The following is a 26,436-nucleotide window of genomic DNA, read 5'->3' on the forward strand; positions in this document are numbered from 1 at the left end:
AATAATGTTATTGTAATTATTAGGGGAAATAGATATTTTTGTTTGTATATTGTTATACCTAGCATAATAGGCAATCCAGCTGTTAAAAGATATCATCTTTGGACCCAAGTTTTGTGTATAAATGTAGATTTGGAGATCTAGGGATAAATCTGCTAATGACAAGGGAAAACATAATTTTGGCATATGAAATAGAATCAGAAGGTGATGAATGTAAGGATAAATTCTCAAAAACCAAGTCCAGCATTTATATTTTCAAGAATGATATTGTCACTAAAACTAAAATATAAATTCTGGAAATACTGATAAGTGAGGATGATGTATATTAAAGCTTAATTTGGAATAGCAGCATTTAAAAAAAATCCAGCCCAATGTAAAATTCCAAAATATAGAAACTTAATGATTCTTCAAACATTAATTCAGCTAATAAATATACCTACTGGCACATTTATTCCTCTACAAGGCCTAACTCAAGACTAGGTATGCAATAAACAAAGAGTGTCCTTTATTAATCCATATATGGGGATATAAAATAATGAAATACAGTCTCTAAAGAAGCTCATACTCTATCTACCTGGGAGAAGGAGACTCAAAAAGTTTAATGAAGTTTAATGAAGACTTCTGGATAGTTCTTGGGGCATAGATGACTGTTGCAGACCATACGTTCTTCAGGTGCTTAAGCCAGTAGAGCAGAAATATTCAGGGAGAATTTCACGGTGGGGTTAAGACCCATTTGGGGCTTGAGCAATGGGCAAAATTTCAGTAGAAATTTTGTAGAAATTTCAGTCAGAAAAGAAATAGCATCCCAGGTAGTGTTTGAGTTGTTAGCAAATATGTGCAGCATAAAGAATAATTAACTCTGAGGCAACAGAAGTTTCATTTGGGGATCTTGTTTTAATTTTCAAAAAAGAAAAAAGCATGAGAATGTTACACAGAAAGTCAAAATTGCCAGAATTAAGGAGCTTGGTCCTGGATTTTAAAGGTAATATTTGAAAAAGATAAGAATGACATTTCAAGAACAGAGACCAGAAGCTAAGGGGCTAAAATATTAATACTATAAATAATGGAATATAGATTGGTAGCAGCCTCATGAGACATTTTCTCCAAATACCATCACATGGTTGAATAACATAAATCTTGATGCATTTCTTTCTTTCATTGATCTTATTTTTTGTTTAGCACTACTAATATAAATTTTTACATTATTTATTATTATGTATAATTTATAACAAGATATTATTTATAGATGAGGTGATAGTTGTGGTGCTATAAAACAGTAAAAGTGATTGTTTACATTGCATCAGTTTTTGCTCCTTTTCCCTCAGAATTTACCTGCGTTTCTTGGTTCTATTTAACTGAACTGAGGGAATGTCAACCAAATAAAAGTTGTGACTGAAGAATACCCTGGGAAGATGGGAGATATTTGTACTCAGACTGTAGGCTTTCACCTGACCTGTTTCTCTGAGACAAAATTCAATTCCATATACTCCATGAACTGCTACCATGTACCAGATGGTATCCTTCTAGTAGTGGGCAAAAAAAAAAAGAGTGAATCAAGGACCACCTCCTCTCCAAAAAGCAAAGTGCTTCGGCGATACCAAGCAGAATGTTTGTCTCCTGCTTCAGAATTTGCTTCAAAGAATCTGAAGGTCATCAATCTTAAATTCTTGATTAGTGGTTCTTAATCAGTTAGATGGAGGAGGTTGTCTCTAGCTGTGGAAAAGAATCCTGAGATAAGGCCCCTTGATGGCAGATGCGGCAGACTGCAATGTTCACCAAGTATTCCATTTACTTCCCTGGGTATGTAGCCCTCTTTGCAGTTAGGGAGCAAATGAAATGTTAGTGCATGTGAGTTGGGTCATGTATGGGCAATGATAGTGAAAAGCCCATGCACAGTTTTTCCATTTCTGTTACTCTGCCATGACTCCTGTTGATATATAGTTAAACCTTGGCCAACCTAGGTCTCTTGAGAGACTCTGGATCAGACATTCCCACTCCCCACCTCCATCTACACCCACTACTAAATCAAGTGGGTCTGTAGCACATAAGAGTTAGTATCTTATCTCATCATAGCCTAATAAATGATTCTGACTACCTAAGACAACTTTTTCCCTGCAGATGTTGGTGTTTCATGGAAGTTTTCTTAAGGGAAAAATGCCCTAATCAACTGCATTTCATCTATCAAGTGGATGATATGTTTGGGGGAAAGTCATACTGTAAAGATGGTTTAATTTTCTATCCAGTAAACATTTATTGAGGCCTATTAGGTGTCAGGCACTAATGCCATGTGATTCATTTATGTGTAGAGCCTGAATATTAAGATTGGTTTTCAAACTTTTGGGAATCTCTGTCATATTGTTTTTGTGGATAAGGGCTGCCTGCCCTATCTTATAAAAGTCTTGTAGTTAGAAGATTTATTGTTAAAAGTCAGAATGGCATATAAAAAGGCATGGTGGTTTCATATCTATTTTTTAACAGTAAGGTATCATTTACATGCTATAAAACTCACTCTAAGGATATAACTCTGATTTTTTTAAAGAAAATTTTACAGAGTTGTATAGCTAGCACCACATTCCAATTTTAGAAAAATGTCCATCACTGTAAAAAGATACCTCATGCCCATTTGCAAGCACTCCTCATTCTTACCCCCAGCCCAGGCAATCAATAAATGTTCTGTCTCTATAGACTTGCCTTTTCTGGACATTTAATACAGATGGAATCATACAATATGTGATGTTTTGCATTTGGCTTCTTTCACTCAGCAGAAGGTTTTTGAGACTTAACCATGTTGTCGTGTGTGTTGGTCCTTCATTCCTTTTGTTTTTTTATTGAAGTATAGTTGATTTAGAATATTAGTTTTCAAGTATACAACATAGCGATTCAGGATTTTTATAGATTATACTCCATTTAAAGTTATTATAAAATAATGGCTTTATTTTTATGTGCTGTACAATATATCCTTGTTGCTTGTTTGATACATAGTAGTTTATATCTCTTAATCCCATACCCATATCTCACTCCTCCCCGCTTTCCCCTCTGCACTGGTAACCACTGGTTTGTTCTCTATGTTTTTAAGTCCGTTTCTGTTTTGTTATATTTGTGCAATTCTTTTATCTTTTAGATTCCACATGTAGGTGATAGCATGATATTTGTCTTTGTTTGACTTATTTTACTCAGCATAATAACCTCTAGGTCCATCCTTGTTGTTGCAAGTGGCTGAGTTCCGTTATTTTTTATGACTGAGTAATAATCCATTGTGTGTATACATACAACATAATTTTTTATGTATTCATCTGTTAATGGTTGCTTCCAAATCTTGGTTATTGTAAATAATGCTGCTATGAACATTGGGTGCATGTATATTTTGTTCTGTTTTCTTCAGATATATAAATGGAATTATTGTTGGATCGTATGGTAGTTCTATTTTTAGTCTTTTGAGGACCCTCCATACTGCTTTTCACAGTAGCGGCACAAATTTACATTCTCACCGATAATATATAAGATTCCTTTTCCTCCATATCCCCACCAGCATTTGTTATTTGTGGTCTTTTTGATGATAGTCATTCTGACAGGTGTAAGGTGATATCTCATTGTGTATTTGATATGCATTTTTCTAAAGATTAACAGTGTTGTGCATCCTTTCATGTGCCTGTATGTCTTCTTTGGAATAATGTCTATTCAGTTCTTATGCTCATTTTCAGTTGGGTTGTTTGTTTTGTGATACTGAGTTATGTGAGCTGATTATATATTTCAGATAGTTACCTCTTGTTGATCATATCATTTGCAAATGTTTTCTCCCATTCTGTAGCTCATCTTTCATTTTGTCAGTGGTTGTCTCTGCTGTGCAAAAGTTTTCAAGTTTATTTAGGTTCCATTTGTCTATTTCTGCTTTTATTTCTTTTACTTGAGGAGACAGATCCAAAAAAATATTGCTACAATTTACATCAAAGAGCATTCTGCGTAAGTTGTCTTTAATTAAGAAGTTTTATGGTTTCAGGTATTACCTTTAGATCTTTAATTCATTGTAAGTTTATTTTTGTGTGTAATGTGAGGACATGTTCTAATCTCATTTTCTACACATAGTTGTCCAGTTTCCCTAATACCACTTACTGAAAAGACTGTCTTTTCTCCATTGTATAGTCTTGCCTCCTTTGTTGTCAGTGAACTGACCATAAGTGTGTGGGTTTATTTTGGGGGCTCTCTATTCTGTTTTTGCCAGTACCATGCTGTTTTGATTACTGTAGCTTTGTAGTAGTCTGACATCAGGAAGTGTGATACCTCTAGCTTGGTTCTTCTTTTCTCAAGATTACTTGGGCAATTTAGGATCTTTTGTTGTTCCATATATATTTCAGGATTATTTGTTCTAATTCTGTGAAAAATTTCATGGGTATTTTGATGGATGTTACATAAAATGTGGAGATTGCTTTGGGTAGTATGGACATTTTAACAGTATCAATTCCTTGAATCCAAGAACACACGATATCTTTTCATTTCCTACATTGTTGTTTTATAGTTTTCAGAGTTTAGGTCTTTTACCATTTTGGTTAATTTAATTCTTTTGTATTTTATTCTTTTTAATGCAATTTTAAGTGGAATTATTTTCTTTCTCCTTCTGATAGTTCATTATAAGTATATACAAAAACAACAGATTTCTGTATATTAACCTTATATCATGCAACTTTGCTGAATTCATTTATTAGTTCTTTTGGTGGACACTAAAAAGTGTTGTCTATGTATAGTATCATGTCATCTGAAAATAGTGACAGTTTTACTTCTTCCCTTCCAATTTAGATGCCTTTTATTTTTTTTTCTTCTCTGATTGGTGTGCCTAGAGCTTCTGATACTATGTTACGTAGAGGTGGTTAGAGTGAACATCTTTGTCTTGTTAATTTTATAGGAAATACTTTGAGTTTTTCCCCAATGAGTATGTTAGCTGTGAGTTTGTCATAAATGACCTCATTATGTTGAGATATGCTAACTCTATAAAAACCTTGATGAGAGTTTTTACCATGAAAGAATGTTGAATTGTGTCAAATGCTTTTTTCTCTCTCTATTGAGATTGTCCTGTGATTTTTATCCTTTCTTTTATTAATGTGGTATATTATATTGATTGATTTCTAATTATTGAACCATCCTTACATCCCTGGAATAAATCTCACTTGATCATGGTATATGATACTTTTTATATATTGTTGAATTTGGCTTGCTAATATTTTGTTAAGGCTTTTTAGATCTATTTTCATCAAAAATATTGGTTTGTCATTTTCCATTTTTGTATTATCCTTGTCTAGTTTTGGTACAAAGGTAATGGCAGCCTCAAGGAATGAATTTGGGAGTGTTCTGCCCCCCTAAATTTTTTGGTATAGTTTGAGAAGAATGAGTATTAGCTCTTTTTATATGTTTGGCAGAATTCCCCTGTGAAACCACTCAGTCCTGGACTTTGGTTTCTTGGGAGTTTTTTTTTTATTACAAACTCAATATCACTACTAGTGACTGGGCTTCCCAGGAGGCTCTAGTGGTAAAGCACCCCCCTGCCAATGCAGTAAACATAAGAGAGGTGGGAGTTTTAGTACTGTGTTGTTTGACCTCCACAGGCCTGTGCTTTTCCCATTGTTCTTCCTGTAACAATTTATAGTTTCATACCATTGTGATCAGGGAAATGCTTGATATAGTTTCTATCATTTTAAATTTGTGGAAACTTGTTTTGTGGCCTAGTTTATGATCATCTCGGAGAACATTTCATGCACACTTGAAAAGAATGTGTATTCTGCTGTTTGAGGTTGGAATGGCCTGTAGATGGGGCTTCCCAGGTGGCTCAGTGGTAAAGAATCTGCCTACCAGTACAGGAGATGCAGGAGATGTGTTTGATCCCTGAGTCAGGAAGATCCCCTGAAGTTAGGAAATGACAACCCAATCCAGTATTCTTGCTTGGAAAATTCCATGGACAGAGGAGCCACACAGCTTACAGTCCATGGGATCACAAAGAGTTGTACTTGATTGAGCAACTGAACATGCACACGTGAACATCCTGTTAGATATCTCTAAAAATCAACTTGTCTGTTGTGTCATTTAAGACCACTGTTGCCCTGGTGATTTTCTGTCTGGATAATCTGTCCATTGGTGTATGTGGGGTGTTAAAATCCCCTCCTATTATTGTATTATTGTCAATTTCTCCCTTGATGTCATTTAATATTTGCTTTATATATTCAGGTGCTTCTGAGTTGGACGCATATATGTTAAGAAGTGTGATATCCTCTTTTTTTACTTTTCACTTTATCATTATCTGATACCATTCTTTATCTTTTTTATAGACTTTGTTTTTAAATCTATTTTGTCTGATATGAGTTTTACTGTCTCCACTCTCGTGATTTCCATGTGCATGAAGTAACTTTTTCCATTTGCTCGCTTTCAGTCTGTGTGTGTCTTTTGCTCTCAACTGAGTCTCTTATAAGCAGCATATAGATGGATCTTGTTTTGTTATCATCAGTCACTATGTCTTGTGATTGGAGCATTTAGTCCATTGACATTTCAAATCATCATTGATAGGTATGTACTTATTCCTATTTTATTAATTCTTTTCCAGTTGTTTGTAGTTCTCTGTTTATTTCTTCGTTTTCTTTTTTTTATTACTTCCTTTGTAGTTTGATGATTTTCTTTAGTGGTACACTTGTATTCCTCTCTAGTTTTTGTGTATCTATAGGTTTTTATTTGCGGTTACCTATAGGTATTAACCTATAACTATATCGATATGTTTTTTTAAAGCTAGTCCTTTAAGTTCAAATGCATTCTACAAGATCTACATTTTTTACTCTCCATCCACTTGAAAATTTTTACTTTTGATGTCATATTTTACATCTTCATTTTTATCCTTTTACTGATTATTATCATTGTGGTTGATTTTGCAATTTTTCTCTCTTTTGATTTTCATACTACCTTATTTAAGTGGTTGGTATTCAACTAGTGACATTTTTCCTTTCCTATAGATTCTTGGGCTTCCCTGGTGGCTCAGTCGGTAAAGAATCTGCCTGCAATGCAGGAGACCAAGTTTGGATCCCTGGTTTGGGAAGATCCCCAGGAGAAGGGAGTGGCTATCCATTCCACTATTCTTGCCTAGAGAATTCCATAGACAAAGGAGCCTGGCAACCCCTGACCATGGGGTCACAAACAATTGGACAGGACTGAGTGATTCTGACTTTAGTTTCTTACTTCTTGTAACATTTTCTTTTCCACCTAAAGAAGATCTTTGTACATTTCTTTTAAGAGGGTAGCTTTAGTATTGATAAATTTTTTCAGTTTTTGCTTCTCTTAGAAGTTCTTTATCTCTCCTTCAATTCTAAATGCTATTCTTACTGAATAGAGTATCCTAGGATACAGAATGTTTCCCTTTCAGCACTTTGAGCATATGACACCACTTCCTTCTGGCCTGCAAAGTTTCTATAGAAAAATTAAGTGATAATCTTATGGAGGGTTCCCCTGTATATGACTCTTTGTTTTTTTTCCTGCTGCCTTTAATATTCTCTCTTTAAATTTTGCCATTTTAGTCATAATATTTCTTCGGTTCAGTTCAGTCACTCAGTTGTGTCTGACTCTTTGCAACCCCCTGGACTGCAGCACACCAGGTCTCCCTGTCTATTACCAACTCCTGGAGTTTATTCAAAAATATGCCCATTGAGTCGGTGATGCCATTCAACCATCTCATCCTCTGTCATCCCTTTCTCCTCCCACCTTCAATCATTCCCAGCATCAGGGTCTTTTACAATGAGTCAGTTCTTCGCATCAGATGGCCAAAGTATTGGAGTTTCAGCTTCAGCATCAATCCCGCCAATGAGTATTCTGGACTGATTTCCTTTAGGATGGACTAGTTGGATCTCCTTGCAGTCCAAGGGACTCTCAAGAGTTTTCTCCAGCACCGCAGGTCAAAAGCATCAATTCTTTGGCACTCAGCTTTCTTTATAGTCCAACTCTCACATCCATACATGACTACTGGAAAAACCATACCTTTGACTAGATGGACCTTTGTTGGCAAAGTAATGTCTCTGCTTTTTAATATGCTGCTTAGGTTGGTCATAACTTTTCTTTCAAGGAACAAGCATCTTTTAATTTCATGGCTGCAGTCACTATATGAAGTGATTTTGGAGCCCAACAAAATAAAGTCTGCCACTGTTTCCCTATTTCCCCTTATATTTGCCATGAAGTGATGGTACCAAATGCCATGATCTTAGTTTTCTTAATGTTCAGCTTTAAGCCAACTTTTTCCACTCTCCTCTTTCACTTTCATCAAAAGTCTCTTTAGTTCTTTTTTGCTTTCAGCCATAATTGTGGTGTCATCTGCGTATATGAGGTTATTGATATTTCTCCCAGCAATCTTGATTCCAGCTTTGGCTTCCTCCAGCCCAGCGTTTCTCATAGTGTACTCTGCATATGAGTTAAATAAGCAGGGTGACAATATACAGCCTTAATGTACTCCTTTTCCCAATTTGGAACCAGTCTGTTGTTCCATGTCTAGTTCTAACTATTGCTTCTTGACCTGTATACAGATTTCTTAGGAAGCAGGTCAGGTGGTCTGGTATTCCCATCTCTTTCAGAATTTTCCACAGTTTCTTGTGATCCACACAGTCAAAGTCTTTGTCATAGTGAATAAGCAGAAGTTGATGTTTTTCTGGAACTCTCTTTTTCCATGATCCTACAGATGTTGACAGTTTGATCTCTGGTTTCTCTGCCTTTTCCAAATCCAGCTTGAACATCTGAAAGTTCATGGTTCACGTACTATTGAAACGTGGCTTGGAGAATTTTGGCATTACTTTGCTAGCATGTGAGATGAGTGCAATTGTGCGGTAGTTTGAGCATTCTTTGGCATTGCCTTTCCTTGGGATTGGAATGAAAACTGACCTTTTCCAGTCCTGTGGCCACTGCTAAGTTTTCCAAATGTGTTGACATATTGAGTGCAGCACTTTCACAGCATCATCTTTAAGGATTTGAAATAGCTCAACTGGAATTCCATCACCTCCACTAGCTTTGTTTGTAGTGATGCTTCCTAAGGCCCACTTGACTTTGCATTCCAGCATGTCTGGCTCTAGGTGAGTGATCACACCATCATGATTATCTGGGTTGTGAAGATCTTTTTTGTATAGTTCTTCTGTGTATTCTTGCCACCTCTTCATCACATCTTCTGCTTCTGTTAGGTCCATACTGTTTCTTCCTTTATTGTGCTTATCTTTGCATGAAAAATTCCCTTGGTATCTCTCATTTTCTTGAAGAGATCTCTAGTCTTTCCCATTCTATTGTTTTCCTCTATTTTTTTGCATTGATCACTGAGGAAGGCTTTCTTATCTCTCCTGGCTATTCTTTGGAACTCTGCATTCAAATGGGTATATCTTTCCTTTTCTCCTTTGCCTTTCGCTTCTCTTGTTTTTCATAGCTATTTGTAAGGCCTCCTCAGACAACCATTTTTCCTTTCTTGGGGATGGTCTTGATCACTACCTCCTGTACATTGTCAGAAACCTCCATCCATAGTTCTTCAGGCATTCTGTCTGTCAGATCTAATCCCTTGAATCTAGTTGTCACTTCCACTGTATAATCATAAGGGATTTAATTTAGGTCATACCTAAATTCAGGTCATACCTGAATTGTTCAGTGGTTTTCCCTGCTTTCTTCAATTTAAGTCTAAATTTGGCAATAAGGAGTTCATGATCAGAGTCACAGTCGGCTCCCATTCTTGTTTTTGCTAACTGTATAGAGCTTCTCCATCTTTGGCTGCAAAAAGTATAATCAGTCTGATTTTGGTATTGACCATCTGGTGATGTCCATGTGTAGAGTCTTCTCTTGTATTGTTGGAAGAGGATGTTTGCTATGACCAGTGCATTCTCTTATCAAAACTCTATAAACCTTTGCCCTGCTTCATTCTGTACTTCAAGGCCAAATTTGTCTATTACTCAAAGTATTTCTTGACTTCCTACTTTTGCATTCCAGTCCCCTATAATGAAAAGGATATCTTTTTTGGGTGTTAGTTCTAGAAGGTCTTTGTAGGTCTTCATAGAACCATTCAACTGCAGCTTCTTCAGCATTACTGGTCAGGGCATAGACTTGGATTACTGTTATATTGAATGGTTTGCCTTAAAAACAAACAGAGATCCTTCTGTCATTTTTGAGATCGCACCCAAATACTGCATTTCAAACTTTTTGAACTCTTTTGTTGGACTGCGTTTCGGACTTTTCAGACATTTCGGACTGCATTTTGGACTCTATGATGGCTACTTCATTTCTTTTAAGGGATTCTTGCCCACAGTAGTATATATAATGGTCATCTGAGTTAAATTCACCCATTCCAGTCCATTTTAGTTTGCTGACTCCTAAAATGTCTATTTTTACTCTTGCCATGTCCTGTTTGACCACTTCCAATTTACCTTGATTCATGGACCTAACATTCCAGGTTCCTATGCAATACTGCTCTTTACAGCATCAGACTTTACTTCCATCACCAATCACATCCACAACTGGGTGTTGTTTTTGCTTTGGCTCCATCTCTTCATTCTTTCTGGAGTTATTTCTTCACTGATCTCCAGTAGCATATTGGGCACCCATCAACTGGGGAGTTCATCTTTCAGTGTCGTATCTTTTTGCCTTTTCATACTGTTCATGGGGTTCTCACGGCAAGGATACTGAAGTGGTTTGCCATTCCCTTGTCCTGTGGACCATGTTTTGTGAGAACTCTCCACCATGACCTGTCCGTCTTGGGTGGCCCTACATGGCATGGCTCATGGCTGTGGTCCATGTGGTTCATTTCTTGGTATCAGTCTATTTGGGTTCATCTTGTTTGTCACCCTCTGTGCTTCCTGTATTTGGATATCTGTTTCCTTCAGGTTTGGAAAGTTTCCAGCTATAATTTCATGAAATAAATCTTCAATCCGCTTCTCTCTCTCTTCTCCTTCTGGGAACCCTGTTATGGGAACATTGGTAGCATGATTATTATCCCAAAGATCCCTTAAATTTTTCTCATTTTATGAATCTTTTGTTATTTTTGCTATTTTGATTGGGTGGTTTACTTTATCCTCTCTTCCAGATCACTTGCACTTTCTTCTGTATCATGCAGTCTCTTAATTCCTTCTAGCGTGTCTTTCATTTCAGTTATTGTACTCTTCAGTTCTGATGGGTTTTTAAAATATTTTTTTGTTCCTTGTTAAAATTCTCATGTGTTCATCTATTCTTTATTCAGTTATAATTCTCATTACTACCAGGTCAGTTTATTTCTGTTCCTCAGTTCTTGCCTTGTTGCAACAAAAATTTGGAACAACAAACTTAAAGGGTTAAAACAACACACAAGTTAACATCTCAGTTCAGCTCAAGCAGACAGATATTCTGTTAGACAGACACTCCCAAGACATGGGAAGAGGCTGGCCCCAAAGAAATCTTTTTTTCTCTCTTGGCTTCCTTGTTTTTTTACTTCCAGACTCTTCCTTTTGGCTATGCCCTGTGCAAAATAGGGCTTGTACCCGTAACCAATCAATGAAATGGAGTGCAAGTGGGCATGTGCTCAAGGCTGATTAACAGTTGTAAGTTATATAACAGCAGTCTGTGTTGTTTATGTCTTCCCACAATTCAGTTTACATCTGTTATAATCAAATATAGAGTTTTTATAAATCCTTAATGGGTTCCTTGTTGCCTAAGATTACTTGGAGAAGCCCCTGTGCTTATTTTGTATCCACTGTGTGCCTAGGGCCCATGTGCAGGAGTTGGAAAAGTCTCTATGGTTATTTTTGTAGCATATCTGTGAGCTCTCCTGGGTGTGTCTGGGATGGTTTTAGAGATCAGCCTGCATCTCTTTTAGCCAGGCCACCCTCTTGTCGCTCTTGTCTAACTTCCTACCTAACATTACCAATGCTTCAAATTCTTTATATGGTGAACTGTTTATATTTGTTTCTCTTGTAGTTTTTTCAAGGATTTTCTCTTTCTCTTTCAATTATAACGAATACCCCTGTCCTCTCATTTTATCTAACTTCTCTGTTTCTATGAAATTAGGTGAAACAGTTACCTATTTCAGTCTTGAAGGGGTGGCCTTATGTGGGAGCATCCCTCTGCAGTCTGCCTGTCCCTGGTGGCTATGTTGGGAGAGCTGGATTTGGCATGAACAGAAGTCATGTCTTTGCTCAGGGTGAACTGGCAGCTCTCATCTTGGTAGGAGGTTGGACTAGAAACGGAGTGGCTAGAGTCAGAGCCAGCTGTGAGCTGAGGCCTCCCCTCAGCTCAGTGACTTTCCCCAGCGTACTGAAGGCAGGAGAAGGTCTTAAGTTGCTGGAGCACAAACCTCGAGGCTCAGGTCCAAGCTGCCTCAGTTCCCTTCAGGTGTCTGCTCTCCTCCCTCCCAGCACTGGCACTCTTGCCCCAGACGGGAGCTGCACTGGAACAAGAGGGGCTGGTGCGGTCACTCGGCGTGTCAGGGCAAGGGCTGTGGCCATCCAGCTGGGGTCAGATATCTGGACTGCTGTTTGATGAACTGCCTGTGTGAGCAGCAGGAATGCCTGCCCGAGGCCGTGCTCCCGTGCCACTTCAGGCCCAAGCGTCCTTGGTCTGTGACAGCTGGGCCCTCCCCACAGCCTCTACCACCCCTGTTGCAGTGTGAAGATGGATGCCCCACAGAGCAGGCAGGCCTGTGTGGGCTCTCAGCACGTGTCAGGGTGTGAGCTGTGGTGGTCCAGCCGCAGACAGAGACGGGGCTCTTCTGATGAGCTTCCTTTTTCAGCACAGACAGTGGCTGCCCCATCCTTCTCGATGGTTCTTCAAGTCTAAGCCAAGTCTGTGTATCACAGCTAGGCTCCAGAGCAAGACTGGAATGTTCACTCAGCTCAGGCTGGTCATGGGAAACCAGCCAGGCACTTGCACAGCCCTCCTCTGCTGTGCCTTGGGAGCGAGCAAGTGGGCATCCCGTCCTCGTGAGTGGAGTTCAGGCTTCCCACAGCCCTCCTCTTAGTCCCAGCGGTCCTCCAACCAGCTGTGGGGACTTACCTTCCCCGTGTCAGACCCCAAGGCTGGGACACCCAATATTGTTGCTCAAACCATGAACACCCCAGGGAGGATTGCTACTCACGTGATCTCCCTTTTCCTCTGAATCTCCTTTCAAGGGCACGGGTACCGACTTGATTTCATGTCTTCTCTTCTTTCCTGATTCAGTGTGCATCTTTCTTATAGGCTTGCTTATATAGGAGTATTTTTGCCAGTCTCCAGTTAATTTTCAGTCAGAATCATCCACATTTAGATGTATTTTTGATATATTTATGGGTGGAGGTGAGTTTTGTGTCCTCTTGTGGCTCAGCTGGTAAAGAATCTGCCTGCAATGCGGGGACCTGGGTTCAATCCCTGGGAAGATCCCCTGGAGAAGGGAAAGGCTACACACTCCAGTATTCTGGCCTGGAGAATACCGGGTAGCAAAGAGTCAGACACGACTGAGTGATTTTCAGTTTCACTCCACCATCTTAATCAGTTCCATTCTCACTCATTTTTATTACTAAATAATATTCCATTGTATGGACATTGTTTGGTTTTATCCACTCTAAAGTTGATAAACATTTATACTACTTTCAGTTTTTAGCTGTTACAAATAATAGTGCCATGAAGATGTTTACACGGTTTTATGTGCATGTGCTTTTAGTTCTCTTGGGTGTATACCTAGAAGTAGAATTGCTGAGTCATGTGGAAACTATATGTTTAACTTTTTGAAGAATCACTCAACTGCTTTTTAAAGTGAATTAACAATTTTACATTCTAATAGTGTTATGTGAGGATTCCAACTTCTCCACGTCTTCACCAGCACTTTTAAATGTCTTTTTGTTTATAATCACTCTGATGGGTGTGAAGTGATTCTCATTATAGTTTTGATTTGCATTTTCTTACTGACTAATAACAGTATGTTTTCTATTTCTTTTTCTTTTTTCTTTAACACCAGAAACATTTTGTATTGGAGTATAGCTGATTAACAATGTTTTCAAGTGAATAGCGAAGGGACTCAGCCTTACAAACATGTACCCATTCTCCCCCAAGCCCCCTCACATCCAGGCTGGCACATAACATTGAGCACGGTCCCATGTGCCATACAATAGGTCTTTGTTGGTTATCCATTTTAAATGTTTCAGTGTGTACATGACCTTTCCAAAGTCCCTAACTACCCCTTTCCCCCAGCAACCGTAAGTTCGTTTTCTAGGTCTGTGAGTCTCTTTCTGTTTTGTAAGAAAGTTCATGTGTGTCATTTCTTTTTAGATTTCACATATAAGAAATGTCATATGATATTTCTCCTTCTCTGACTGACTTCATTCAGTATGACACTCTACATTCACCCACGTTGCTGCAAATGCATTCTTTCTTTCTTTTTAATGGCTGCATAATATTCCATTGTGTATATATATGTACCACATTTTCTTTATCCATTCCTCTGTTGATGGACATTTCAGTTGCTCCTATGTCTTGGTTATTGTAAACAGTGCTCCAACGAACACTGGGGTGCATACATCTTTTCGGGCCATGTTTTTCTCTGGATATATGCCCAGGAGTAGGATTGCAAGGTAATATGGTAGCTCTATTTTTAGTGTTTTAGGGAACCTCCATGCTGTTCCCCTCACTGGTTGTATCGATTTACATTCCCACCAACAGGAGGCTTCCCTTCTCTCCACACCCTCTCCAGCATTTGTGTGTGTGTGTGTGGATTTTTTAATGATCACATTCTGAGCCATGTGAGGTAATATCTCATTGTAGTTTTGATTTGCGTTTTTCTAATAACTAGCAATGTTAAACATCTTTTCATGTGCCTGTTGACCATCTGTATGTCCTCTTTGGAGAAATGTCTATTCAGATCTTCTGCCCATTTTTTGAGTGGATTGTTTGTTTTAATACTATTAAGCATCATAAACAATTTGTAACTTTGGAGACATCCTTTATTGGTCACATTATTTTCAAATATTTTCTCCCAATCTGTGGGTTGTCTTTCTGTTGTTTATTGTTTCCTTTGCTGTGCAAAAGCTTTTGAGTTTAAGTAGGTCCCATTTGCTTATTTTTCCTTTTATTTCCATTATTCTGGGAGATGGATAGAAAAAGATATTGCTGTGATTTATGTCAGAGAGTGTTTTGCCTATGTTTTCCTCTATGAGTTTTATAGTATCTGGTGTCACATTTAGGTTTTTAATCCATTTTGAGCTTATTTTCTGTGTGAAGTTGAGGAATGATTTAATTTCACTTTTTTTACATGTTGCTGTGCAGTTTTCCCAGCACCATTTGTTAAAGAGATTGTCTTTCCAGCCTTGTATAGTCTTGCCTCCTTTGTCATAGATCAATTGACCATAGGTGCCTGGGCTTATTTCTGGGTTTTCTATCCTGCTCCATTGATCTATATTTCTATTTTTGTGTCATTGCTGTACTGTTTTGATGACTGTAGCTTTGTAGTATAGTCTGAAGTCAGGGAGCCTGTTTCCTCTAGCTCTGTTTTTCTTTTTCAAGATTGCTTTGTCTATTCAGGCTCTTTTGTGTCTCCATACAAGTTCTGAGATTTTTTTGTTCTAGTTCTGTGAAAAATGCCATTGGTAATTTGCTAGGGATTGCATTGAATCTGTAGATTGCCTTGGGTAGTATAGTCATTTTGACAATATCAATTCTTCCAATTCATGAACATGGCATATCTTACCATTTGTTTATGTCTTCTTCAATTTATCAGCATCTTACAGTTTCTGGAGGGTCTTTTGTCTCTTAGGTAGTTTTATTTCTAGGTATTTTATTCTTTTTGATGTGATGATAAATGGAATTGCTTCTAGAATTTCTCTTCCTATTCTTTCATTTTTAGTGTATAGAATGCTACAGATTTCTGTGTATTAATTTTGTAATATGCAACTTTACCAAATTCACTGATGAGTTTTAGTAGTTTTCTGGTAGGAAAACTTAGGATCTTCTATGTATAGGATCATGTCATCTATAAACAGTGAGAGTTTCTTCTTTTCCAATTTGGATTCCCCTTCTTTTTCTTCTCTGATTGTTGTAACTAGGACTTCCAAAACTATGTTGAATAGAAGTGGTGGGAGTGGACATCCTTGTCTTGATCCTGATCTTAGAGGGAATGCTTTCAGCTTTTCACTGTTAAGTATGATGCTAGCTGTAGATTTGTCATATATAGCCTTTATTATGTTGACGGCTTCCCTGGTAGCTTAGCTGGTAAAGAATCCACCTGCAATGCAGGAGACCCTGGTTTGATTCCTGGGTTGGGAAGATCCCCTGGAGAAAAGATAGGCTACACACTCCAGTATTCTTGGGTTTCCCCGGTGGCTCAGTTGGTAAAGAATCTGCCTGCAGTGTGGGAGACCCTGGTTTGATTCCTGGGTCTAGAAGATCCCCTGGAGAAGGGAATGGCTACCTCTCCAGTATTCTTGCCTGGAGCATTCCATAAACAGAGGGGTCTGGCAGGCTACACTTCATGGAGTCGCAAAGCATGGGATAGAACTGAGCGACTTTCACTTCTCTATGTTCCCTCTACACCCACTTTCTGGAGAGTTTTTATCATAAATGAGAGCTGAATTTTGTCAAAAGCTTTTTCTGCTTCTACTGAGATGATCATAGGGCTTTTATTCTTCAATTTGTTAATATGGTGATCACATTGATTGATTTGCAAATGTTGAAGAATCCTTGCATCCCAGCAGTGAATCCCACTTGATCATGGTATATGATCTTTTTAATGTATTGTTGGATACAGATAGCTAGTACTTAGTCAAGGATTTTTGCACTTATGTTTATCAGTGATATTGGCTTGTAATTTTTTTTTTTTCTGGTATCTTTCTCTGGTTTTGGTATCAGGGTGATGGTGACATCATAAAATGAGTTGGGAAGTTTTCCTTCCTCTGTGAATTTTTGTAAGTTTCAGAAGGATAGGTGTTAATTCTTCTTTAAATGTTTGATAGAATTCTCCTGTGAAGCCATTAGGTCCTGGACTTTTGTTTGCGGGGAGGTTTTTAGTCACAGTTTCAATTTCAGCACTTGTGACTGGTCTGTTCCTATTTTCTATTTCTTCCTGGTTCAGTATAGGGAGACTGCCTTTCTAAGAATTTGTCCAGTTTTTCCAGGTTGTCCATTTTATTGGCACAGTTGTTCATAGTAGTCTCTTATGATCCTTGGTATTTCTATGGAGTCAGTTGTAACTTTTCCTTTTTCATTTCTGATTTTAATGATTTGAGTCCTCTCCCTTTTTTACTTTATGAGTCTGGCTAAAGGTTTATCAGTTTTGTTTATCTTTTCAAAGAACCAGCTTTTAGTTTTCATTGATCTTTGTGATTGTTTTCTTTGTCTCTATTTCATTAATTTCTGCTCTGGTTTTTATGATTTCCTTCCTTCTACTAACTTTGGGTTTTGTATGTTCTTCCTTCTGTAGTTGTTTTAGGTGTAAGGTTAGGTTGTTTATTTGAGTTTTTTCTTGTTTCTTGAGATAAGATTGTATTGCTATAAACTTCCCACTTAGACCTGCTTTTGCTGCATCCCTTAAGTTTAGGACTGATGTGCTTTTGTTCTTATTTCTCTCTAGATTTTCTTCCTTGATTTCTTCAGTGATCCACTGGTTGTTCAGTAGCATATTGTTTAGTTGTCACATATTTGTGTTTCTTGGGGATGCTTGATATGATGTCAATTTTCTTAAATTTACCAAGGCTCGCCTTGTGGCCCAGCATGTGGTCAGTCCTGGAGAATGTTCCATGTGCACTTAAGAAGAATGTGTAGTCTGCTGCTTTTGGGTGGAATGCTCTATAAATATCAATTAAGCCCAACCCATCTAAAGTGTCATTTAAAGACTTTGTTTCTTTGTTGATTTTGTGTCTAGATGATATGTACATTTGTGAAAGTGGGCTATTAAAAGTTCCCCACTATTATTGTGTTACCGACAATTTCTCCCTTTATATTTGTTATTATTTGCTTTACATATTGAGGTGCCTCTATGTTGGGTCTATATATATTTATAATTGTTATATCTTCTTCTTGGATTGAACTCTTTATCATTATGTAATGTCCTTCTTTGTCTCTTATAAAAGTCTTTGTTTTATTTTTTTTTTTTTTTGTAACCAAAACTTTAATCCCAAGGATTCTCACAAAACATATTACAAATGACAGCATGAAAAAAGAATCTTGCACAGTAACTCAGTTCAGCTCTACAATGTACCCTTAAACTGGCAGGACATTTGTTATCTTGAGTATCTCAGATTTCCAAATAAAGAACGTTACAAAGAGCTATGTATTCATATACAGCAATCACAGAAGGAACTTACAACCTAAAGCAAAGATAAACTAACTTCCTTGAAACTTCTTAGATTCTACACCAACTGGACAACCTTTTGTCCAGTGTGAAGACTAGTGGAATCTTTAAACCTCTAATCTAGTTTAAGGGTGAAGCTTTAATTTTTCCAGCTGGTTTTTGAGTTCACAGCAGTTTAAAAACTGCTTAACTACAGCTGCATACCATATCCCAGCTATGTTGAAAAAAATCTTCCAATTTTTGCCAGTTTTTATTTCCATAATGTTAAACATTGACTTTAGCTGGGCAGGAGTTAAGAGGTTTATTATCAGCCTATGCAAGACTAAAATTCAAAGCAAATTAAATTTTGCTTAAGGGAACATTGTAAAGTAACAATTCTTAATATTACATGCCCCATATGATCCATTTCAAACCATAGAGAATTACACCTTTGTGTCACTGTTCCAACAGACCAACAAATGTGAACAGCTAAAACATTTTAAAAATGCACCAAGCTTATGAAGTCTCAAACAAAACTTGAATTTTCTATACATACTCCTGTCAAATGAAGTTATTTCCTGTACACCACTCCTCTTGCAAACTTGTCTTCTATTTCCTTTCATTTGATCTAGATCGGCTACGAGACCTAGAGAAAGATCGGGACGGCTTGTGATTTCTCTCCTGGGACAGTGACCTCTCTCTTTTCCTATCTCTAGAAAGGGACCTGCTCCGGCTGCGGGAGAAGCTTCTCTGTCTTGAAGATCTGCGTCGAGGTGGAGGACTCCTCCTCCGATAATCATCTTGAGGGCAACGACCCCAAGGAGGTGGGCCACGATTACGACTTCTCTTTTCACCATTCGATAGTTCCACTCTTACTCGGCAGCCACACAGTGTTCTCCCATCTAGCTCTCGAACAGCATCAGCTGCATCTCGGGGATCTTCAAATTCAACAAAAGCAAAGCCGGGAGGGTTTCTAGCAACCCACACACTTCGGAGTGGTCCATAATAGCCAAAAGCTCGTTCCAATTCAGTCTTGTTACCATTGTTTCCAAGATTACCTACATAAACTTTACAGTCCAATGGACAGGAATCACGATGCATTTCGAGATCTTGGGTTAGAAATGCGGAGGTCCAAATCCACAGAACCTAGGCTAGGTCTTCTCAGTCCCCTCCCGCCCAGCGTTCCCAGATGCTCTTGCACACCCGGCGTCCACGAAATGGCCTAAAGTCTTTGTTTTAAAGTCTATTTAGTCTGATATGAGTATCACTACTCCAACTTTCTTATGATTTCCATTTGCATGAAATACCTTCTCCCATCCCCTTACTTCCAGTCTGTAAGTGTCCATAGGTCTGAGGTGGGTCTTTTGTAGACCACTAAGCCAGTCTTGCTTTTGTATCCACTCAGCCAGTCTATATCTTTTGGTTGGTGAATTTAATCCATTTACATTTAAGGTACTTATTGATATGTATGATCCTGTTACCATTTTGCTAATTGTTTTAGGTTTATTTTTGTAAATCTTTTCCTTCTCCTGTGTTTCCTGCCTAGAGAAGTTCCTTTAGCATTTGTTGTTAAACTGGCTTAGTGGTGCTGAATTCTCTTAACTTTTGCTTGTCTGGAAAAAACTCGATTTCTTCATCAAATCTGAATGAGAGTCTAACTGAGTAGAATATTCTTGGTTATAGGTTCTTCTGTTTCATCAATTGGAATAGGTCATGCCATTCCCTTCTAGCTTATAGAGTTTCTGTTGAGAAATCAGCTGACAGCATTTTGAGATTTCCCTTGTATGTTACTTATCTTTTTTCCCTTGTTACTTTTAATAATTTACCTTTGTCTTTAATTTTTGTCAGTTTCATTACTATGTTTTGGTGTGTTCCTCCTTGGGTTTATCCTGCCTGGGACTGTCTGTGCTTCCTGGACTTGGTTGACTATACCCTTTCCCATGTTGGGGAAGTTTTCAGCTATTATCTCTTCAAATATTTTCTCAGATCCTTTGTCTCTCTCTTCTCCTTCTGGGACCGTTATAATGCAAATATTGGTGCATTTAATGTTGTCACAGAGATCTTACACTGTCTTCATTTCTTTTCTTTCTGTTTTCTATATTCTGTTTTGTAGCATTGTTTTTCATCATTCTGTCTTTCTGGTCACTTATCTGTCTTTCTGCCTCAGTTATTTTGCTATTGATTCCTTCTATTGCATTGTTATCTCTGTTTGTTTATTCTTTAATTCTTCTAAGCCTTTGGTAAACATGTGCATCTTCTCCATTCTTTTTCCCAGATCCTGAATCATCTTCACTATCATTATTCAGAATTCTTTTTCTGGGAGGTTGCCTATCTCTACTTCATTTAGTTGTTTTTCTGGGGATTTATCTTATTCCTTCATCTGTGATATAACCCTGCTTCTTTTCATTTTAGTTAGCTTTCTGTGATTGTTGTATTAGTTCTGAAGACTGCTGGGATTGTACTTCTTCTTTCTTCTGTCTCCTCTCTGCTGGATGAGGATAAGAGACTGTGCAAATTTCCTGATGGGAAGGGCTGGCTGTGGGGAAAACTGGGTCTTGCTCAGTAAAACTTTAATCCAATTGTCTGCTGATGGGTAGGGCTGTGCTCCCTCCCAGTTTGTTATCTGGCCTGAGGTGACCCAGTCCTGGGTCTACAGGCTCTATTGTAGGGCTATTGGCAACCTCCAAGAGAACCTACACTGAGACACATCTCCTAGGAACACTGCTACCAGTTCCCCTGTCCCCGTGGTGGGTCTCTGCCAACACACACCTCAGAAGAAGACCCTCAAGCATTCACAGGTAGGTCTGGCTCAGTCTCCTGTGGGATCCGTGTTCCTTTCCTTTCAGCCCTGGTGTGCACAAAGTTTTGTTTATGCCTGTCAAGAGTGGTGTCTCTGTTTCCCCCATCCCACTGGCCTTCAAAATCAGATTCCCTGGGCATTCCCAGCCCCTTGGCTGCATCTCCCAGCTGGGGAGCCTGATGTGGGGCCTAGAACCTTCACAACAGTGCAAGGACTTCTTTGATATCATTGTTCTCCAGGTTGTGGGTCTCCCACCCAGAAGGTATAGGATTTGATTTTATAGTGATTGTGCCCTTCCTACTGTTTTGTTGTGGCTTCTCCTTTGACCTTGGATGTGGGGTATCTCTTTTGGTGGGTTCCAGTGTCTTCCTGTTGATGGTTGTTCAACAGCCAGTTGCAATTTTGGTGCTCTGGAAGAAGATATAATGGTATGTTCTCACGTGCTTATTGGCCATTCATACATCTTTTTTGGTAAAATATCTATTCAGATTTTTTGCCTATTTTATAAATTTGGTTATTTGTTGTCTTATTATTGAGTTGTAAGTGTATTTTGAATAAACTCCTTTTTTAGACATATGACATATTTGCAAATATTTTGTCCCATTTCATGGGTTGTCTTTTAGAGCAATAAGCTTTAATTTTGTTGGAGCCCTATTTATCTATTTTTTCCTTTTTTCACTTGTGTCTTTGGTGTTCTAAGATCTTTGCCTAACCCAAGCATATACATAGTTTCCTGTTCTATGAACTTTCTATTGTTTGAGCTCTTCCTTTTATGTCTCTGACCCAGTTGAAGTTAACTTTTGTATATGGTATGATGTAAGGTTCCAGCTCAGTTCTCTGGCATGTGCCAGTGATAGAGGACTAGTCTCTTCTGAATTTTTTATCCTGGCATACTTTTCAAAAAATAACTGACAGTAAATGTAACTGTTTATTAACCAGATTCTCAGTTCTATCCCATTGAATTTTTTTTTTTTTTTTTTCTGGCAATATGGCCATTTATCGAGAGTCACAGAACAAAACTAGGTCTCTGGAGCCAGGTGCCTCCCAGGTGCAGCTTCTGCCACAGGCCTGTTCCTGCGGGAGGAGGCTGGCAACCCGGCCCGAGACACACACTGGGCATACAGGTCAGGGGCGCTGGGCCTGGCAGTGGGACCTTCGCCACCCCAACTGCCAGCCCCTCCCATGAGCAGGCAGCATGGTCTCTTCTCCATGGGGGCCTCCTCTGAGGGGGCTGTGAGTTTGAAAGATACCCCACATCCAAGGACAAAGGAGAAGCCACAACAAAACAGTAGGAGGGGTACAATCACTATAAAATCAAATCCTATACCTGCTAGGTGGACAACCCACAAACTGAAGAACAATGATATCAAAGAAGTCCTTGTACTGTTGTGAAGGTCCTAGGCCCCACATCAGGCTCCCCAGCCGGGAAATGCAGCCAAGGGGCCTGGGAATGCCCGAGTTGGGGTGGGGGGGAGTGGGTCTCCACTCTATCCCACTGAACTTTATGTCAGTTCTGTGTCAGCACCACACTTTTGATTATTTTAGCTTTGTAGTAATTTTTTTTAATGGGAAATATAATTCCTCCAAATTTGTTCTTTTCAAGATCATTTTAGCTTCTAGGTCTCTTACATTTCCATATGAATTTAAGGTCAGATTCTAGGGGGCAGCAAGAGGCAGCTGGAATTTTGATAAAGATTACGTTAAATGTATAGATCAATATTTGGAAAGTATTGCTATTTTAGTGTTATTAAGGCTTCTAGTCCATAAACATGCAACATCTCTTCATTTATTTAATATTGTTGACTACTTTCAGTAATGTTTTTGAGTGTAAAAGTCTTTCTTTTTGTTAAAAAAAAATTTTTTTAAATCAAAAAAGTTAAATCAAACTTTTTTGCTTTGTTTATCCCTAAATATTTTTTCTTTTTTGATGCTATTTTTGTGAATGAAAATATTTTCTTAATTTCATTTTTAGATTGATAGAAATACAATTCTTGTTTCTTTTGTATCCTACAGCCTTGCTGAATTTGTTCAGTAGTTTCTAGTAGTTTTTGTTTTTTTTTTATTTTGTTTTTCTGTATGAATCCCTTAGGATTTTCTACATATAGGATCATATCATTGAATAATAAAGTTTTATTTCTTCCTTCCTAATCTGCATACCTTTTGTTTCTTTTTCTTGCCTTATCGCACTGGTTAGAACATCTATTACAATCTTGGATACAAGTGGTGAGAGCAAACATCCTTGCCTTGTTTCCAGCGTTGGGATGAAAGCATGCAAACATTCACCATTAAGTGTGATGTTTGACCTTAAGTTTTGAAAATCAAATCTTTTATCAGGTTGAAGAAGTTTTTGTCATAAATGGATGTTAGATTTTGCCAAATAATTTTTCTTCATCTATCAAGATGATCATGCAGTTTTTTTCCCATCTATTTTAAAAATATGGTATATTACATTATGATTTCAGATGTTAAGCAAACCTTACATTCCCAGGATGAATCTCCCTCAGTCATAGCTTATAATCCTTTTTATATGTCCCTAGATTTGACTTTGCATATATTTTGTTGAGGACTTTTTGTGTTCATATTTATCAAACGTTATTGGTTTGTTGTTTTTGTGTGTTGTCTTTGTCTGGCCTTGGCATCAGGAAGTGGCTTCCTGATTCTGTAGTAGTGGCTTCATAGAATAAGCTGGAAAGGCTTCGTTCCCTTTCTTTCTGAGGCTTGCAAAAAATACATGTTATTATTTTCTTGAAAGTTTTAGTAGAATTTACAACTGAAGCTATCTGGGCATAGGTTTAACTTTATGTAAATATTTTCAGTTACCAATTTGTTTGTTATAATTCTATTTAGATTTTGTTTCCATTTTATTCAGTTTTGGTATTCTGTATCTTTATGGGATCTTTTCCTATTTCACAGCTTTTTTTTTTTTTTTTCGGGACCTGATGGGAGCCTTTATTCAGACAGCAGAGACCCACCTGCCCCTCTGCCTCCCTCTTCAGGCCTTGGGAATCAAGGGCAGCCCTTCCCCCTGTGAAGACCCCCCAGCCTGGCACCCAGAGAACACTGGCAGGCAGGGAGGGCTCGGTCACATGCGTTGTGGACCTGAGCAATCCCTGAGCACACGGGGTTCGCTCCTGGCTCCCCTAGGAGCTCCACTGGCTGCTCCCTCCCAGGTTGGCCTTCAAAGCCGCTCTGCGGCGGTTATGATAAATTATAATGAGTGACGTCCAAGGGTCAGAGTTCACAGTGGAGGAACCCATGTACTGGCAGAGGCGTGCTCCACTCCCAGCAGAAGAGGGGGGTGGGGTGGGGTGGGGTGGGGCCTCAGGCGCTCAGGGCCTACACCAGGCCCTCCACACGCAGGGGTGGCTCCGTGATGCCCAGCTCCTGCCGCAGGGTCTGCAGGGGCTGTTCCCAGCGCCGCTCATAGTACACGTTGAGGACACATGGGGCTCTGCGGCCATTCTCAACTGCCCATGGGATCAGCTCCGAGATCAGCAATCGCAGGCTCTGGGCGCTGAGTTGGATCGGTCCGAAGAGTGCACTCAGGACGCACATGGGCAGGCCAGTCTGGACAGCCTCAAACCATTTCACCACGATCTCTCCCAGGATGTTGGTGGGCATGCCCAGCAAGGTGTGGAGCATGTCGTGGATCTCCCGGTACCGCTGGATCACGTATGCCAGCTCCTCGTCGTCCACGAAGCGGGTGGGTGCGCGGGTGTCTGGGGAGACCCTATTCACATCCAGGAAACGGAGATACGCACAGCCAAAGGAGCCCTCAGGAAGACCCCGGAGCTTGCCCATGTCAAGGGTGGACAGCGAGATCCGGGGACGCTCCTGCAGGATTTGGGCACCCTCTGGATCCCTCTTCATCTGGTCCCTGAGGACCTTCAGGGTACGGTATCCTGTGGTCTCTCCCAGAACTGCAACCATGTCGTGGCGATAGGGATCGTAGAGCGCCATCCCGGCAGAGCCGGCAGCCAGCAGCACCTTCTGCAGCGGGGAAGTGGGAATGTGTTCGGGGTAGAGCAGGCCGGCGCCATGGCTCACGGCTCTGAGGGGAACACCTGTAGAAGAGCCGGGACTGCCTCGGAAGGCGCAGAGCGGGCGCAGAAGCCCGCGCAGCAGCGTCGCCATGGCAGCGGGCACCGTCGGACGTCCTGGGGGGATGAGCGGGGCAAGGCCGACTCCGCCCCACCAAACTTCTCTGGAGACGGCGCGCCGGAGAAGTCAAATGGACTCGACCCCTACTGCGCTGAGTGGGGAGGGCCTTTTGGGCGGGAAAAATAGCACGGACAGGAAAAGTCTCTCGCTAAGCATGAGAAAACCTAGGCAACCCCTTTGTAACCTACACCCACGGATATAAAATCCTCTTCATTTCACCTCAACCCCAAGAGAGGTCTCCAAGTAAACCTCGCCAGGTTTGGGGTTCAGCACCGGACCCTACGTCCTTCTCCGTAGCATGTTTTCCCCCCGAGGACAATAAGAGAAAAAGCTCACAGCTTTTTGATACTGCAGTTTAACATATGGGCAAGATTGGTTTTCAGCTAGTACAGTCTCATACAGTCATAGTGGTTATTATTTCCTAAGAGCCAGTACCCTGAGAAAGCCTCCTGCCTCTTCTCCAGCCTCCCTACAACTCCCCACCTGTCAGCACCTGAAGGCTAACACCTGGGACAGCAGGGGACATTCAGAACTCAGCTAACTCCAACATCATTGTCATCTATACAGATTGATTGGTCCTCCTGCTATGCCAGTTATTAAATTTTTGAACATCACCTTTTGGAAATGGAAGACTGAGTCCCCACTTCAGACCTCTACTTCCTCTCACTTTGATCTGGTGTTGATCATGTGCTTCAGCATTCTACTGGGCAGGTCTGGCAGAAGGAATAGCATCAATTGATTGGGTATGTCTGTCTGAGAGTTGTGGGCCAGTGGATCGAGAGATTTGGGAAGTCTGTGTGTAGGCCTAGGCTGATTTCTAATGAAAATTTAAATCCCATCTATGGCTATTAGAAAGAAAGAAAAGTGACTGATGATAAACGTGTAGCTCAAAGTAAGTGAACTGAAAAATGTGTCTTTGTGCTAAAGGTGTTATTGTATGGTGCCACACATATTGAAAGCAAGGTTGTTACCAAGCCCAAGCTCGTTCTGCTCGATGCATGACAGGCTAATAAATTGAGAGACAAGTTGTTGGAGCAAGAAATGATGACTTTAATCAGAAGGTTAACAGAAAGAGGAGATGGTAGACTCAAGTCTCCCAAAAACCATCTTATCTCAGTCAGGATTCAGGGTTGTTCCTGAATTATCTTCTGAACACAATCCTGAATTATACAGGGTTGTATATAACAATAGGAAGGGGGAAGGGGCCTTCAGTGGCCCTGAGCAATGGCAGAACAGGGCT

General features: G+C 39.6%; 3 protein-coding genes across 9 annotated transcripts in view; 1 reads left to right on the forward strand and 2 right to left on the reverse strand.

Moving 5' to 3' along the window:
- TTC23 (tetratricopeptide repeat domain 23) overlaps positions 1 to 26,436 on the forward strand; it is a 148,644-nt gene that overhangs the window by 1,626 nt on the left and 120,582 nt on the right. For 4 of the 7 annotated variants that reach the window (XM_061158606.1, XM_061158609.1, XM_061158601.1 and 1 more), the window contains one exon: positions 18,952 to 19,059. The exons of 2 other annotated variants lie outside the window; for them this stretch is intronic. The gene's annotated coding sequence lies outside the window, so the exon portion shown is untranslated. Of the gene's footprint in view, positions 1 to 18,951; positions 19,060 to 25,763; positions 25,940 to 26,436 lie in introns of those variants that run through there. One more of the 7 variants, XM_061158603.1, reaches the window with a different exon arrangement.
- LOC133067741 (serine/arginine-rich splicing factor 3-like) lies at positions 18,830 to 19,444 on the reverse strand. The gene has a single exon (XM_061158610.1). The coding sequence runs from the start codon at positions 19,334 to 19,336 to the stop codon at positions 18,845 to 18,847; it is 492 nt and encodes a 163-aa protein (XP_061014593.1). The 5' UTR covers positions 19,337 to 19,444; the 3' UTR covers positions 18,830 to 18,844.
- LOC133068336 (ubiquinone biosynthesis protein COQ4 homolog, mitochondrial-like) lies at positions 24,116 to 25,499 on the reverse strand. Its single transcript, XM_061159589.1, has one exon. The coding sequence runs from the start codon at positions 25,167 to 25,169 to the stop codon at positions 24,372 to 24,374; it is 798 nt and encodes a 265-aa protein (XP_061015572.1). The 5' UTR covers positions 25,170 to 25,499; the 3' UTR covers positions 24,116 to 24,371.

Source organism: Dama dama, chromosome 13 (assembly GCF_033118175.1).
Source record: "Dama dama isolate Ldn47 chromosome 13, ASM3311817v1, whole genome shotgun sequence".
Classification (NCBI taxonomy): Eukaryota; Metazoa; Chordata; class Mammalia; order Artiodactyla; family Cervidae; genus Dama; species Dama dama.

Coding starts and splice junctions, on each gene's coding strand:
- LOC133067741 (XM_061158610.1), bottom strand. CDS start 19,336: ATGCATCGTGATTCCTGTCCATTGGACTGTAAAGTTTATGTAGGTAAT.
- LOC133068336 (XM_061159589.1), bottom strand. CDS start 25,169: ATGGCGACGCTGCTGCGCGGGCTTCTGCGCCCGCTCTGCGCCTTCCGA.